At 37.1% G+C, this 15177-nt stretch overlaps 1 protein-coding gene across 3 annotated transcripts in view; it reads left to right on the top strand.

The window, feature by feature from the left end:
- The window catches only part of ESYT2 (extended synaptotagmin 2), a 92669-nt gene extending 78131 nt beyond the window's left edge, over positions 1 to 14538 (top strand). For all 3 annotated transcript variants that reach the window (XM_068934295.1, XM_068934294.1, XM_068934293.1), the window contains 8 exons: positions 2645 to 2731; positions 3437 to 3586; positions 4673 to 5061; positions 7410 to 7508; positions 8269 to 8400; positions 9970 to 10075; positions 11137 to 11186; positions 11312 to 14538. In XM_068934295.1, the coding sequence (XP_068790396.1) occupies positions 2645 to 2731; positions 3437 to 3586; positions 4673 to 5061; positions 7410 to 7508; positions 8269 to 8400; positions 9970 to 10075; positions 11137 to 11186; positions 11312 to 11357 (1059 nt within the window). In that variant the 3' untranslated portion in view covers positions 11358 to 14538. The remainder of the gene's footprint in view (positions 1 to 2644; positions 2732 to 3436; positions 3587 to 4672; positions 5062 to 7409; positions 7509 to 8268; positions 8401 to 9969; positions 10076 to 11136; positions 11187 to 11311) is intronic.
- Positions 14539 to 15177: the final 639 nt, after the last annotated feature.

Below are 15177 nucleotides of genomic sequence, written 5' to 3'. Positions count from 1 at the left end.
TCTCTAATCATCTTGGTGGTCTTCCAGTGGACCCCATCCAGTGTTTTAATGCCTCTTAAATGGGGGAGGGGGAGAACCAAAAGTGGACACAGTATTCCAGGTGTGGCCTAACAAGTGCTGAGCAGAGAAGTCGCATGCTTTGTCTGTTGATTATGCTCTTGCTGATGCAGCCCAGGACACAGCTTGCCTTCATTGCTGCAAGGGTGCACTGCTGACTTATGTTCTCTCCACTAGAACTCTTGTTGACCCAATCTTCTAGCTTTTTAAGGTCTCACTGTATGGTGACTCTTCCTTCTGAGGTGTCTATCTCTCCTCCCAGTTTGGTGTCATCCACAAACTTGGTGAAGGTGAATTCAATCCCATCATCCAGATGATTTATAAAGAGACTGAATAGTGTAGGACCCGTGAACAATTCCGCTTGCAACTAGCTGCCAGTTCAACTTTGAGCCATTAACCGCCACCTTTTGAGCTTAGTAGCTTAGTCAGTTTTCCATCCATCTTGTGGTTCCTCTGTTCAGTCCATATCTTACTAGCTTGTCAACAAGGATGATGTGGGAGAAGATCTTAAAAATCTTCTTAAGATTAAGGTAAATGATGCCCACAGCTTTCCCCACATCCACTGAGCAATTTGTTTCATTACAGAGGGCAATCAGGTTGGTAAAGCCCGTGGTAAATATAGCTTCCCCATCACCACCTTTTCCTTCACGTACCAGGAAATACCTTTCATGAGGACCTATTCCATAATTTTTCCATGGACTGAAGTGGGGGTGACTAGTCTGTGGTTTCCTGGATCTTTCCTTTGAACTCTTTTGTAGATGGGTATATTTACCCTTTATCAGTCCTCTCAGGCTGCCCCGGATCTCCATGACCTTGCAAAGATACTCTCTATCATTTTTGAAGTGATGTCAGCCAGCTCTCTTTAGCGTCTTTGGATGCATCCTGTCAGGTCCAATAGACTTATGTCCAATTGGTACAGGCAGACTCACCCCTCCTTTACTGTTAGTAGTGACATAGAGACTTAGGGGCTGACCTTGTCTCTGAAGACCTGAAATGAAGACGGTGCTAAGTACTTCAGCCTTTCCTTGCTAGCTCCGTTCAACGGCAGACCTACATCTTTCTTGTACTTCTGCTTGCTACTAATTCCTAGAAAAGCCTTCCTTGTTTTTACTTACCTTCTCTTGTCAGTTTGAGCTCCAGCTGAACTTTTGCCTTCTCAACTCCATCTTTGGTCCTCTTTGAGAGTCTGTCCCCTTTTTCTGTCTCTCGTATGCTGCTGTATTTTTGCATTTGAGTTCTCTCAGGAGCTCATTGTTTAGCCAGTCTGGTTTCTTGTTATATTTGCTGCTTTTCCTGCCCTAGGGATATATACCACTTTCTGGGATCCCTTTTAACACTTTCCAGAGCAAGTTGAAATCTGCTTTTCTGAAGTCTAGGGTTTTTATTCTGCTATTTGTCTTCCTAATGTCCCTTAGGATCTTAAGCTTTGTGATCTTATGGTCACTGTAGCCAAGGCTGCTATTGATAGCCATGTCTGCAAACCAGTCTTCCTCGTTTGTAAGCAGTAAGTGCAGAAGAGCACCGCTCCTAGTCAGCACATCCAGTGGTTTTGTTAGGAAGTTGTTTTCAAGCTCCTGTGTTGCTTGTGCACCACTTTGCTGCTTTCCCAGCAAACATCAAAGTAGTTGAAGTCTTCTGTGAGAACCAGGGCCTGCAGGCCTGAGTTAGCTTTGAGTTGTCTGAGGAAGGGCTCATCCGTCTCTTTTTCCTGGTCAGGTACTCTGCAGTAGATGCTTGTCACAAGGTCTCCCTTGTTGGCAGTCTTTGATTTTGATCCAAGGCAGTCAGCAGATCTGTCAGCTTGCTCATAGCTAACCTCCATGCACTCAGACTGCTCTTCAAAATAAAATAGCAACACAACCAGTGATGTGATACCTAGATAGGCAGATATGTGCAATATGTGTATTTTTGTTTTTTAAAGTAGAAGTGTCAGTGAGTCAAAAGGAAAGGATACTATTTTGTTTTTCATATCCTGTAAAAAATAAAAATTAAAAAAAGTCACGAAGCCTAAAACTGATTCTATATAGAGCGTTAATTTTGATACCTAACAGAGAATGAGGACATAAAGGTAAGTCCTTTGATCCTGGATACTTTTTTTTTTTTTTTTTTTTTAAACTGGAGTGCATGAATCTTTTTAACCAGTTGCTGAAAGTAGTGAGATTTGGCAGTGATATCCTCCACATGACTACTTGGAGATTAAGAGCGGAAACACTGTTTTCTGGGAGTTAGATTGAGTTAGTTCAGCCCTAACAGTGAGGTATGACAGAACAGAGAATACACTGGTCAGAAGACCTTGCAGTTGTTTGTAGACTGATAGGAAGTGAAAGTTTTTTAGCAAGAGTTTTGCTTTACATAAAGAAACTTGTTTACATACATACATTCTATTACATGCGCTCTGTATAAGTTTACATGTGTTATTATATATGCCTTGGGTAGATCCCACATGGCTTTTGTTTAAATATGTAAGGTTTCAGACAAACTTTTCAAAGCCAAAATGTAAAGTATACTTAACTCTAATACCAGCTTCATTAGATAAAAATGTTTTATAATTTGTATGCTTCCTCTTTTTCCTGCTCCCTAATTTTAGATTCGATACAAGACCAATGAACCAGTGTGGGAGGAAAACTTTACTTTCTTTGTACACAATCCCAAAAGACAAGATCTTGAAGTTGAGGTTTGTTGTCTCATTCTCCTAGGATATCTTTGCTAAGGCATTTCAGTAGTGATATTCAAACGTTACAGGCTATTATAAAATCAGATTGCGGATATATTGTGAACAGTATTAAAAATTATACTTAAACTGGTTTTTAAGACCAGGCTAAGAAATGTTTGTTTGCATTTACTATTGCTATTGTTATTGCTGTTAAAAGGAAAAAGACAACAGCCAAACTCTTGCCAGAATAACATACTATTTGACAATTGTCTAAATTTAAAAAAAAAAAAGTTATCTGCTTTGAACATTAACAGTCTGCTCAATTGCTAGCAGAAATGCAGTTCTGTGTAGCTGATTCCTTTGTTCTCTCATCCTAAAGAGACCTTTACTTTGTTCAAATATTTTATCCCTTTATACTGCTAACATGTCATTTAGGCAGCTCAAACAGACTGAAGTAAATTTGAGCTGTTCTACCTATTGCTCCCCTAACAGTTGTGGGAATTCATTTTCACACATTTGTAGATTACATATTATTTACTTTGACCAAGGGTCAGCTGGGTAGAGATGATTTCTATCTTGCTGTTGAAAGAAGGGATGAGGAGAAATTTGGGTTAAGAACAAACTATGTAGTTTGGGGTTTGTTTTTAAATAAAACTTTGTTTTTTCTTTTTCTAACATCATATCATCTGCTTTATATGAGTTTACTTAGCTTCTGTGTTCCTTCAGGTCAGGGATGAACAGCACCAGTGCTCTTTGGGGAACTTCAAACTGCCTCTAAGCCAGCTGTTGGAGAGTGAAGATTTAACCATGCATCAGCGGTTCCACCTGAGCAACTCTGGTCCAAATAGCACTATAAACATGAAGATTGCACTCAGGGTACTCTAAAGCTTATCCTATTGTAAATGTCTGAAAGCGTATTCAAGACTGTTGAATCTTCTGGTCTTATACTTGTATGAAGAAGTCATTACTTTTCCTTTTGTGTTGCATTGCCTGGTGTCCTCTAGTTGTGGCAGTACTATAAACTATAAATATTTCCCCTAATTTAAATCTAGCCTATTTGAAAACCACAGAAAATTTTCAGAACGAAACAGAAATCAGCTCCATTAATTTATGCTCAGGTAAATACTTAGATTTTCCGTGTTTGTAGGTACATTGAACTGGAGTCTGAATTCCTCCAAGTCTCTTAAGACACAGTGGGCTTTAATTAGTGAAATCACTTCTGTTTTATAGAAATTGAATTGAGGTCATGATGCTTCGAAAGGAATCAAGTTTGTAGGGAAAGGAAATAACTTCATAATACTAGAAAAATTCAGACTGGCTTTCAGGTACACTAGAGACCTGAAGGAAAAGCTTGCGTGCCTGAATATTGATTTGTGTTTTTCCCCAACTATATTTTCCCCAAACTATAGTTTGCATCTCTGCATAGTCAAACTTTTGTAAAATGCTTGTTTCTTCTAAAGTACTTTTCATAATTTAGTTTTAACATACGAAACTATTTATGCTCTCTTATCTACTTGCATTAATAAATGGAAGTAACCTATGAAAGAATTTAAAGGCAATGAGTGAGAAGAAATTCTGATGTAGGATTAGATTTCAAAAGATGAGAAGAAATGATCTAGGAAAGTTTTTCCAAGTAACTAGAGCTGCAAAGTAGGTGCGCTTGCACCAGAAGTGGATGGACTGTGGGAAAGGAATAATGAGAAAAAATTCTAAATGACTAGAGTTTCACATTATCATATAGTTACTACAGTTGTTACAAAGAACATGAGGAGCTGTCTTTTGCTGTGTGAAATGTTTACTGTTATAGAGTGAATGAACCTAAGTCCATGTTTTTAGTCCTACTTTCATGTCTAAATTTAGCAGTTTGTCTCCAGTACTCTAGCAGAAACAGTTTTTTCCTTTCCTTTTTTTTTTTTTTGTATTAGAGGATGGTAATATCGTATGTATTTTTACTGTGTCTAGGTACTTTCTCTTGAAAAGCAAGCAAGATCTCCAGATCATCAACACTCAGCCCAAGTGAAAAGGCCATCTCTTTCCAAAGATGCAAGAAAACCTTCTTTTAAGCCTCAAGTACCTGTCTCACCACCAGCTGATTCAAACAAACCTGTCCCGGCTTCCCCAGTGATTGACAGCGATAAAAAGACTGATATGGCTGAAAAAAGTCAGCATCCCAATTCCAGTCCTCAGTGGCCAACAGATCTCAGCCGAAGTTCCTCAAGTCTTCATGCCTCTAATTTCACTTATTCTCCTAGCCACCTCTCAGTCAAAGAACCAACTCCTAGCATAGCCTCAGACATATCGCTGCCTATTGCCACACAGGAGCTGCGGCAAAGACTACGACAGCTTGAAAAGTACAGTACTCCTTCTTTTTGCAATACATCTAAGTTATTTTATAAAAACATGGTCAGTGCAACTGCCAAAACAGTCTGCTCAGTTTGTGTTTCAGTAGTATTTTTTTCTTACTGCCAGCACTGTAGTTTATAAACCTGACATTTGAAAATCAGTTTTTGAGCTTTCTGATTCATCAGTAAGAAAGATTCTGCAATTAGAAGTTAGCTTACCGTTGGGACAACGTATAAGATAAAGTCCATCTTGTTCTCATAGCTATGTTGGCTGTGTAGTGCTGAAAAAAAGAGTGGGATGAGGGGCGATATAATGTTTCAATATAGTATTAGTCACTTTCTTGCCAATAAACAGTTGCCTGTTTTGCCACTGCATCCTATTAGCATCGATATAAATTAAGTCAATTAAGCTGGATATAGCTGATCTTTATTAATTACTCAGGTTGTTGACTATAAAGAATATTAAACGAATAGTCAATTATTATTCAATTAATGAGGATTGCTGCAAGCCATTCTTGTTGCAATTGTGACTTCTTAAATTCTTTCCAATTTTTTACTTGCCTCAAAGGGCAGCTGTACTTGCCAGTAAAGATAGCTGAGAGCAACCATTCTGCTTTGAATAGGAGCATGGAAACCATTATTTCCCTGCTCATCTTGGTTACTTCTCTGTGAGTCTAAGTAAAAGACTTTTTTTTTTTTTCCATTCGTAAGTAAGGAATTGAACTGATTCCTTACTTTCCTTGGCAACTTTTACAGAATCATAGAGTTAATTAGGTTGGAAGGAACTTCAGGAGGTCAGTTAACCCTCTGCTCAGAGCAAATCTAACTTCTGAGTTAGATCAAGTTTCTCGGGCCTTGTCCAGAGAAGTTTTGTTATCTCTGAGGATGGAGATTCCAGAAGCTTTACAGGCAGTTCCAGTGCTTAACCACTCCACTATGAAGATGTTCTTCCATACGTCCGATTGGAATTCTTTTCTTGCTGCAACTTGACTGTTATCTCTTGCCCTTTCACCATGTACCTCTGAGAAGAGTCTGACTATAATCTCCTTTCTAAGTAGTGAAAGATTGCAATTGGATCGGTTAGCCTTCTCCAATCTAAACAAACCCATCTCCCTCAGCATCTGCTTATACATTATGTGCTCCAGGACCCCTGTTTATCTTAATGGTCCTCTGCTGTCTTCTCTTTAGTTTGTTGGTCACACTTCCAGTCCAAAACAGTGCTAGACTTTCTTAATTGTGATAAACTATAAAGATCACTGTTTACTTAATAAAAACATTCTGTGCTTTATTATTTGGTAACACTAATAAAGGTGTGGATAAGGAGGTCCTTTCTTGCAGGCCCCATGTTTTTAGGTGCTCTGACTTGTTTAGTAAGAAAATTCTGAGCTGAAATTTTTCATTCTTGTTTTCAAAGTAAATTATCTTGAATTTTTAATGTAAAGTTCTGCCATTACTTTGGAGTAGCTGCTCACAAAAGTAGAACGCCTATCCCTTTAAGATATTTTGTAGTGGCTGAAAAATGTCAAGCATGCCTTATGTGGTCCTGTGGGAGACAGACAATACTGACATTGTACTGCCCGATGTATAAAAAATAAATTTGCATTTTATAGAGATGGAGGAGCTCTGCACGGATTGGCCATTCTTTAAAAACAAAAATTCTCAAATCAGCATGTTGCTTTCTTTTTACTTAAGCATGACTTTTATTTGCGAAAGTTCATTTTAATCTTTTTTTCAATGCCCCATCAACATCAAAAGTAAAACAGCTGTGTGAATACTGTGTGATTTGAGCTTTTAAGACCATAAGCGTGATTATTTTGAGGCAAGAATATCTGTATTTCTAGTTGTAAGTTTGAGGTGGAAAGTTAGTCTTATGAAAACTTGTTTGTTTTCATGACTTTTATCTTACATCAGTGGTGTTAGAGAATTTAGAAAAGAATGAGCTGGTCTTCTAACTGGTTCCTGGCCGCTGCTGAGAGTGGCCCATCGCTCTGTTCTTCACTGTGGTTTGCACCGTTATTTTTCAGTTTGCTAGGTACTGCTTTAATCTTCACCTTAAAGTAAGCGAGTTGTTTTCTGATAATAGTTTTCAAAGTAGAGATGAACAGCTGGTCTCCAAAACTGACAAGAACTCCAGCTCATTCTTTTGGAGGGTGGAGTTGTTAGACAAGGTGCTAAAGTACAAGAAACTGATGAAGATGTGCTAATGTGCTCACTTCTGTGTGCTGTCCTTCACACTGGTCTAGTGGAAATTTAAATGGATAATACAAGATAGCTGGAAACACTACTCAGCTTGTATTTCAGATGGCTCTTACTGTAAATATGCTTCTTAAAAATTAATGTTCTGCTTTTTCTCACAGTGGAACAACTCTGGGGCAGTCTCCGTTAGGACAGATTCAGCTAACAATTCGTCATAGTTCACAAAGAAACAAACTAATCGTGGTAGTGCATTCTTGCAGGTGAGTACAAGATATTGAATTCTAGTTCTGTGCATATTTCTTTGTGAACTTCGTAATATCTTGACTTACCCTCTTAAATGGTTTGGTTGTCTGGATGGTCTTTGTTATTTTTAAAATGATGTACTGATTGTAATTATGTGTAAATACCAAATCATACAGCGCTATCCTCAGAATCAGTAAACCCTTGTTGAAGATTTTGTTTTGATTTCTTATTTGCCTATTGTGTCTCTATCATATCTATATGCCATTTTCATCTAGAATTTTTATTAGCAATGTCTGAAAGTTATATTCAAGGGACTGAATTTTTTATAGAATGACGGAAAGATGATTTTGGAAAGCCATATGTCTAAACTATGAATTGGAATTTAAGAAATACACTGCATATCCAGCTCTGTTGTCTCTTTACCATTTGTCTGATATTTTACAAGTCACTGCTTAGCATTTTTCAATTTGTTTCTCTTCCGTTGCCTTATCCATTACATGTAAGCAATATGCTTGTACTTTGTGCAGGTTATCCCACAAGAGATTCATATGAGGGTCCTAAAATGAACACGCAAATAGTTTTCAAACAGGGGTTACATTTCAAGAGATTTTCTTCAACAAGTTTGATACTTAATGCATGGGAAGCATCCATATGGTCATAAAATTAACTTTATTTAGGTATAGAGTACTAAATTCAGTAATAGTCATGTAGATGCTTGTATTTAAAAATGTCTCTCTTATTTTCTAAGTGTTCTTCCTTGTTGTTCATTGGTCACAGAAATCTAATAGCCTTTTCAGAAGAAGGATCTGATCCTTATGTTCGAATGTATTTACTGCCTGACAAGAGAAGATCAGGAAGAAGAAAAACACATGTATCAAAGAAGACATTAAACCCGGTGTTTGATCAAATGTATGTTCTAAGCTGTTTTATATCATGTAACTACAAAGCTGCCAAACCAAGGTTGCTCAGCCTAACTGAGTGTGCGAACTGTTGAAATCACTACTTGTCAGCATCAGATTATGTGTTCACACCTCTCTCTCCTGTAATATTCCTGTCATCCTGTACCCCGTTCTCGCTATAGCCCTTCATATTCAGCCACTTCCGTCGTCTTTTCTGCCTTATTCCGTGTCAGTTACTTCCCTTTTGTGCTAGCAGCTAAGAAGCAGTGAGCACTTCTTGGGCAGGTGGTTGACCAGTCAGAACATAAGTACCTTCTAGCTGGCCAGTGCTATTGGCGTCCCTTCCAGCCAGCAAGCGTGTGGATTCTGTCTGGCGGGTTGCCTGGCTGATAGATTCCTGCCCCCTCAGGAGCTTAATGGCCGTCGACTGCCTGTGTATGATCAAATTGCTCAGCCAATCTATTTGGTGGCACACCTCAGCATCCAGCAAGTCTGGAAGTTCCCCTGTGGGTTATATCCTGACCCACAGGTTATAAATTGTGCAAGATTTTGCACACTTCCTTTGCATGCAAATCCTTATCTACTCAGGTTTTTGATGGTGGTTTCTCTCACACACATACCCCTACCCCCCAACAATTTTCTCTGCAGACAGAAAGTTAATTTGGGGAAAACAATACCTGAGACAGACCTATATGCATTACCACTATGCCACTTAAACGCTGTGATTAGTCTATTCCAGCATTCCCATTGTTGCTATTATGAACCGTCCTGGTTGTGAGTTGCAGGTTTGTTTTTCCAGCTGGCCTTATCTGAAGAAGGGAAAGTTTGTAGAAATATCCTGCTTAACATAAGAGAGAAACAAAGTTTAACATAAGTGAGGCTGGAATAACTTCAATCTATTCTATGCCTGTGAAGTCTGCAAATGATTAGTTAGAGGCTATGGTAAATGTTCCTGACAGTACAGCACTCTCCTTTTTATCTCAGATTTGTTTTACTGTGCCTTTCAAATTAAATTTTATTGCAAAGCAATAAGACTGGGTAAGAGCTGTAGTGACAAATAGAGGTAGATTGTGGTCTTGTCCTCACTTTCTCTGAGTCTCAGATCTAGCAAATAAAAACCTTCCTTAAAAGTGGATAGGTTTCCTTGGTGTTACAAGAAAGCTTTTTCTGTGCTTGTATATACTAGGAAAGAAAAGGATCTCTGGTCCTAGAAGAATGAGGATCAATAAATGTATATGTAGAAGACGACTGACCGTTCTTTCCCTTCTGGAGAATAGTGGTACTGAGCTGTCAGGATAGTAGTATTTCTCCTCTCTTTTCCATAGAATTAGTACTTGGCCTATTTTTCTTACCAGTCACATAGCAGAAGTCTCAAATATTTGATGCTGATGCTAAGCATCATATTGAAGAGTAATTATAGGGGATTGGGATTGTTTTCTTTGTTCCTTTATATGAAACCTCATTTTTTGGTTTGGTAAGGGGTACGATTTATTTTTCTTTTGAATTGCTGTGTAGCTGAAGGAACTGAACTTGCACTCTAGGTACAAAATTCTTCCTAAAACATCATCTCCCATGTCAGATTTGATTTCAGTGTTTCTCTACCTGAAGTACAGCGAAGAACACTAGATGTAGCAGTGAAGAACAGTGGTGGTTTCTTGTCCAAAGACAAAGGGCTACTTGGCAAAGTAAGTTGAAAACAAGCAAATTCCTATCGTGCGGTAGCATGGTGTTATACGAAGACTAAAATGTTTGTTTGTTATGAACTTGCTGGTGTTGACTTAAGTACTTGAATCAGATACGACGCTTTTAAAATTGTGGATAGCTTAGATGTCAAGCTTCAGCTAGGAAAGGAAGAAATTGCAAAGGAAAGATATCAAAAGATGAGACAGTAATCTGTTCTTGAGATGCGTACGTTTTGAGGCGGCAGTAACAGAAGAGACCTACGTGTCTGATTTGTTAGTCATACAAATGAAGAAAATAGCAACCAGTAGAAAACAAGTGGTAATTCAGAAAGTGGCCTTACAAAACTGGAAGTCTTGAAAACAGTTGGTCCAGACTTTATTTGCAGGAACAATGACAAGGAAGTGTTTTATATCAAACTGAAAAGACAAGTAAGGGCATGTAGAAAAGCACACAGAAGAAATTAATGTTTAGTAATTAAAAGAACAGATTGTCAAATCCATGAAAAAGAACTCCTGCTAGAGACCTTTCTAATGCCAAAGCAAGCTATTGTGTTCATGCCTTCGCTGTTCTGTAGACACTCATTAAATTGCTATTTTCTACACAAATGATTTGGAGCGTGGAAAAGGGAATAGTAAGTTTTTAAACCCATGAAAGTTGCCATATTCGAACTCTGTAAAGAGGACAAGAGATTTCAGAATTGTGGTCAGTTTATGGTGAACGGCATTCTTCAAATTTCCTCTTTACAAGGAAAGCTGTTGTGCGAAGCATAAACGCATCGGTTGGTTGCCATTGCCAGGATATGCCCTGTGGAGAAGTTGTGCCTGTGAGTTGATCTGGAACTAAATCACCTAAAGGTGTAGATTTTTAGGTCAAAACCAGCAACTTGAAGCTTTACTAGTAGTCTACAGAGGGAGATACCCATGACAGAAAGGACTTAAAATGTTCTTTAATAAAGGCATTACTTATACTGTAGTTTGCAGGATTGTCAAATTTGATCTTTAAAAAATGTACTTGGAATATAAGACGCAAATGATGCATTGATTACTGATTTAACTTTCCATAGTTACTGATACCTCTGGCATCTGAAGAACTTGCTAAAGGCTGGACCCAGTGGTAAGTGAAATAATATTTCATTTTCTAATAATAGTAATACACACAAATACCTGTGTGTTAATAATAGCGTTAGTAATGCACACTAAACGTAAATGAAAGCTCTCCTGTATTATTTTCATTTTTAGGTATGATTTAACAGAAGATGGCACCAAGCCACATGGTGCAAGCTAGGCTCCTGGATACTGGGAATCTGCCACACACATTTTTGCCAACCTTTATATATTTTTAAAGCATTGCTCCCACAGATGTACCAATATTATTTTTATAGCTTCACTGATTTAGTTCTTAGACACATCCCCAATAATTTTATAACACTCGTTCATTTTATGTAGACGTAGCCTTTCGCGTCCTTAAACTTTGTATTTTAATTTGCTAAACAATTTTATGTGTTACTGTAATGTGCAATAGTACAGTAAAGTAACCTTTTATGTTTAAAATGATCTTTATGGCAGTTGTACCTAATAGAAAGTGAAAAGAGGATGTTCTGCTGTTTTTCCTGCCTTGTTTTATATATCACCAAGGTATACTGTACCATGTAAATACATACTATTTTTTTATAATTCTTCCATACTGGCTTGAATTCAGAAGAAATTAGATAAAGGATATAGATATTTTCTTCTACGTGCATGTTAATTTCATTAGATGAATCTCTTTTGTCTTTGCGGCACAATGATCTTAATGTTATTCTTTTTGTAATATTCTTCAAAAACAAACTGCAAAAGGCATTATTGCTTTGGTGTGTTTCTGGCCTAGTATGGCTAGTTTAAAATGTACAAAACATTAAAATTTTAATATTTATGTATAAATGTATTATTGGAAAATCATGCTATAGAATATTATAAACAAAAATAAGAATTCTATAAGTAATGTATAAAGAGAGGATGAGGTCCATGAATCAATTTATTAATCTGGGTTTTCATTTGGTGGAGGAGGCATAACAGTGCAGAGTTTTATTATACAGGTTCTCTTGTTTTTTGTTATTTATTCCCATACTCTATAGTACTAGACATGTGATCTTCTGAACTTATGAGTACATGGATTTTTCTATACTATAAACAGAATCTTTAACTTAGAACTGTCCTTACCTGCCTTGTTTCATTGATTTATAAGGTATACAAATTAGCTTGCAGTGTAGTTTCATACAGTAGGCATAAGTACAGGGCATATGTTATTTTTATTATATTATTAAATACTATGCTAAATAGAATATTATAACTTCTGTAGTACTAAAGTGGAACACCAATAGGTAAGAAAGCGTAAAACTGAGTTAGAACTAACTGTCTTTACAGTTCCTTCATTGCTACTTAGTGTGTTTGGTGCATAAAAAAATGCACTTCAGTGATCCAGACAGGTTTCCTGAGAAGTACTGGCATTCTGCTGAAGCGTTGCCATGGTCTGCTGCGCGGCCAGCAGTCATACAGTTAGCACATACTGATATGAATTGCCAGTTGAGAGTTGAGAAAGTACCAACCTAAATAGTTGAGCTCTCAACTCTAATGTTACGAATTACGGGGAAACTTTTGTATCCAGATCTGATTTTTCTTTCTCGTAAGCTTTCTCAGACTGTTATAAAAATGTGCATTATGAATCCAAGAGAACAGTTCAGCTCTTTCCGAGCTGATAGCCTCAACCTTGGATAAGTATGCAATTAGACAGACAAAGTATATTATTTAGCTAAGATTCTAGAATGATCTCTCAGCCAAGAAAGAATTTTTAAAGCAGAATAATAAACTCCTGAGACTAGCTTTATTGTAAAATTACTGACAGAACCTTAATTCTAGATGTAGAATATGCCTACATTACTAGATGTACCAAAGTGCCTACCATAGACGTAGCTTTGTCTTTTTCAAGTTTAAGAATTGACTCATTATTCATTTCAGTTGGTTTAAATTCAGTTTAACCTGAGCATTTGTTGCACAGATGTGTGCTCACACACACACACACACACACCTCTATACAGTGGTAGCCTTCTTATTGCCACATTTTATACAAGACAATTTTAGCAAACAAACTTTCATGGCGAATTCTGCTGGGTTAGTGTCTGATGGACTGGGCAATATAGAGAGGTTCTTTGTATCAGTAAGAAAACTTATTTCCATTTGAAGGCTTCGCTGTATATTGGAATGTATGTGTATCTATATATACATACTCATCTGTTCACATAAAATGTAGTGTACCATGAAATATAATTTTTTTTGTTAGTTCTCCGTTAAAAGAAATTAGGAAATTGCTAACTAAGAGAATTACTGTTAATGTAATGAAGATGCAGAAAGCTAAAGGTGATGTAAATAAAGGAGGTGTAGTTCAGCATAATTGTCTTTTGCCTCAGTTCAGCCATAGGTGGAAGGACTTTTGCTGTATATCTTGGCCAGTGACTCCCAAGAGTGTCATCCCTAGCCAGCAAATAAGCTGTTAGCCTGATTCAGTGTTTCAAGTCTTAAGTGAACTCTGGGGTCAGAAAATGTTAAAGACTCTGCACTTGAATACAAAAAAAATGCATATTTCCTCTTTGAAAGTCTCCAGAGGAAAAAAAACCCACTGTGTCAGGTAAACGTGAGATGGTAGTACAAAGTGAGCAACTGAATACATAGGGCAAGTTTTCAAAATAGCTCAGCACCTAAAATTAGGGATAGATTCTTAAGAGTGCCCAGTACCCATTTAGGAATCTAAAATGAAGAAACTGGATTTTCATTGGAATTCAGCAACAGCAATTCCTACTGGAAATAATAAGCCCTGTATGCCAAACTCTAGAAATTTTCTCCTCAGTGAATTTGGATCAGAGTAAGACTGCCTAGATGAGACTCCTTCTGCTCTTTATAGTGTAACCAAATCTCTGTATCATAGTTACCGAGTCCTGAGTGTTCTGTTTATACGGAAGTAGCAAGGAAAAACGTATTTCCTCTGGGTGAAAATCTGCACCTCATTATCAAGTCAATGTATTGATTATCAGCTGATAGCTTTTCATGTAGTTCTTGTTTATCCTGTGCCTTAAAATATGAAAATATGAAGATGTTTAAGAAAAGGCTAAAAATAAGATTTGTTACCTGTATGTACCAACACATGTTCTCTACTATTGAAACTGTTTATAGAATTACTCTGCTCCACTGACAGGAAAATCAGCTCTCTTAATTATAGCAGTGGTATAACCCAAACTCAAATCAGCATGCATATCGCTTGGATTTGGATTAAAAGAATTTTAATTTTCTGTCTTAAATCCTTTATCAGAGCTGCAGAAAATGGTGGGAGTTGGAATGAGAACAAAGGGTAATCAATTTTGTACAGATTGCCTTTTTTGCTCATGTAATTCTACATTATGATGCATGTATTTATTCAATAAATGGTTCATATGGAAGTCAGTGTGTTGCTTTACACACACACACACACACACGCGCACGCGCGCCCCACTTTCCCCCCTTCTGCATATCCCTGTCCTAATTTTTAATTTAGCATTTTTATGCTGTTAAAACAGTCATATGCACTGGCTACTCTAACCTAGGTAGCATTCCTATAAGATATATGGGTAGATTTGGGGGTTCTTTGTTTTTCAATTTGAGAAAATTTAAATTTAAAAACTTAAACAGTCAGTTGAAAGAATTGCCAAAATTATAGTGCCTTATTTTCTTAAAGGACCCTATGGGCTGAAATCTTTTTCAGAAGGTAAAAGAGAATTGAAAAATGTAGTATCAGTGAGAAGTCTCTAATAGATACTTTCATATTAAGAAATGTGTTAAACCATTCCTACATGACAGATTTTTTTTTGTCACGATGAATTGACATCTTCTGTGCGTAAGATCCGTGTGTGTATATATAGTACTTATGTTCCCCTGAAATCTGTTTTGAAAATATATATCTTTTTCATAATTAAGCACCTGAATTACAGATTAATCATTGATTTTTATTAAAATGTTACTGGGTGTGACTGTGCTTAACATGGTACTTGAGATGGTTTAGGTTAAGCCCTAGACAAAACGTTTTTGGAAGTGACATTATA

The sequence above is a fragment of the Struthio camelus genome, chromosome 2 (genome assembly GCF_040807025.1).
Source record: "Struthio camelus isolate bStrCam1 chromosome 2, bStrCam1.hap1, whole genome shotgun sequence".
In the NCBI taxonomy this organism is placed as follows: domain Eukaryota; kingdom Metazoa; phylum Chordata; class Aves; order Struthioniformes; family Struthionidae; genus Struthio; species Struthio camelus.
This window is presented reverse-complemented; position numbering and strand designations above follow the sequence as displayed.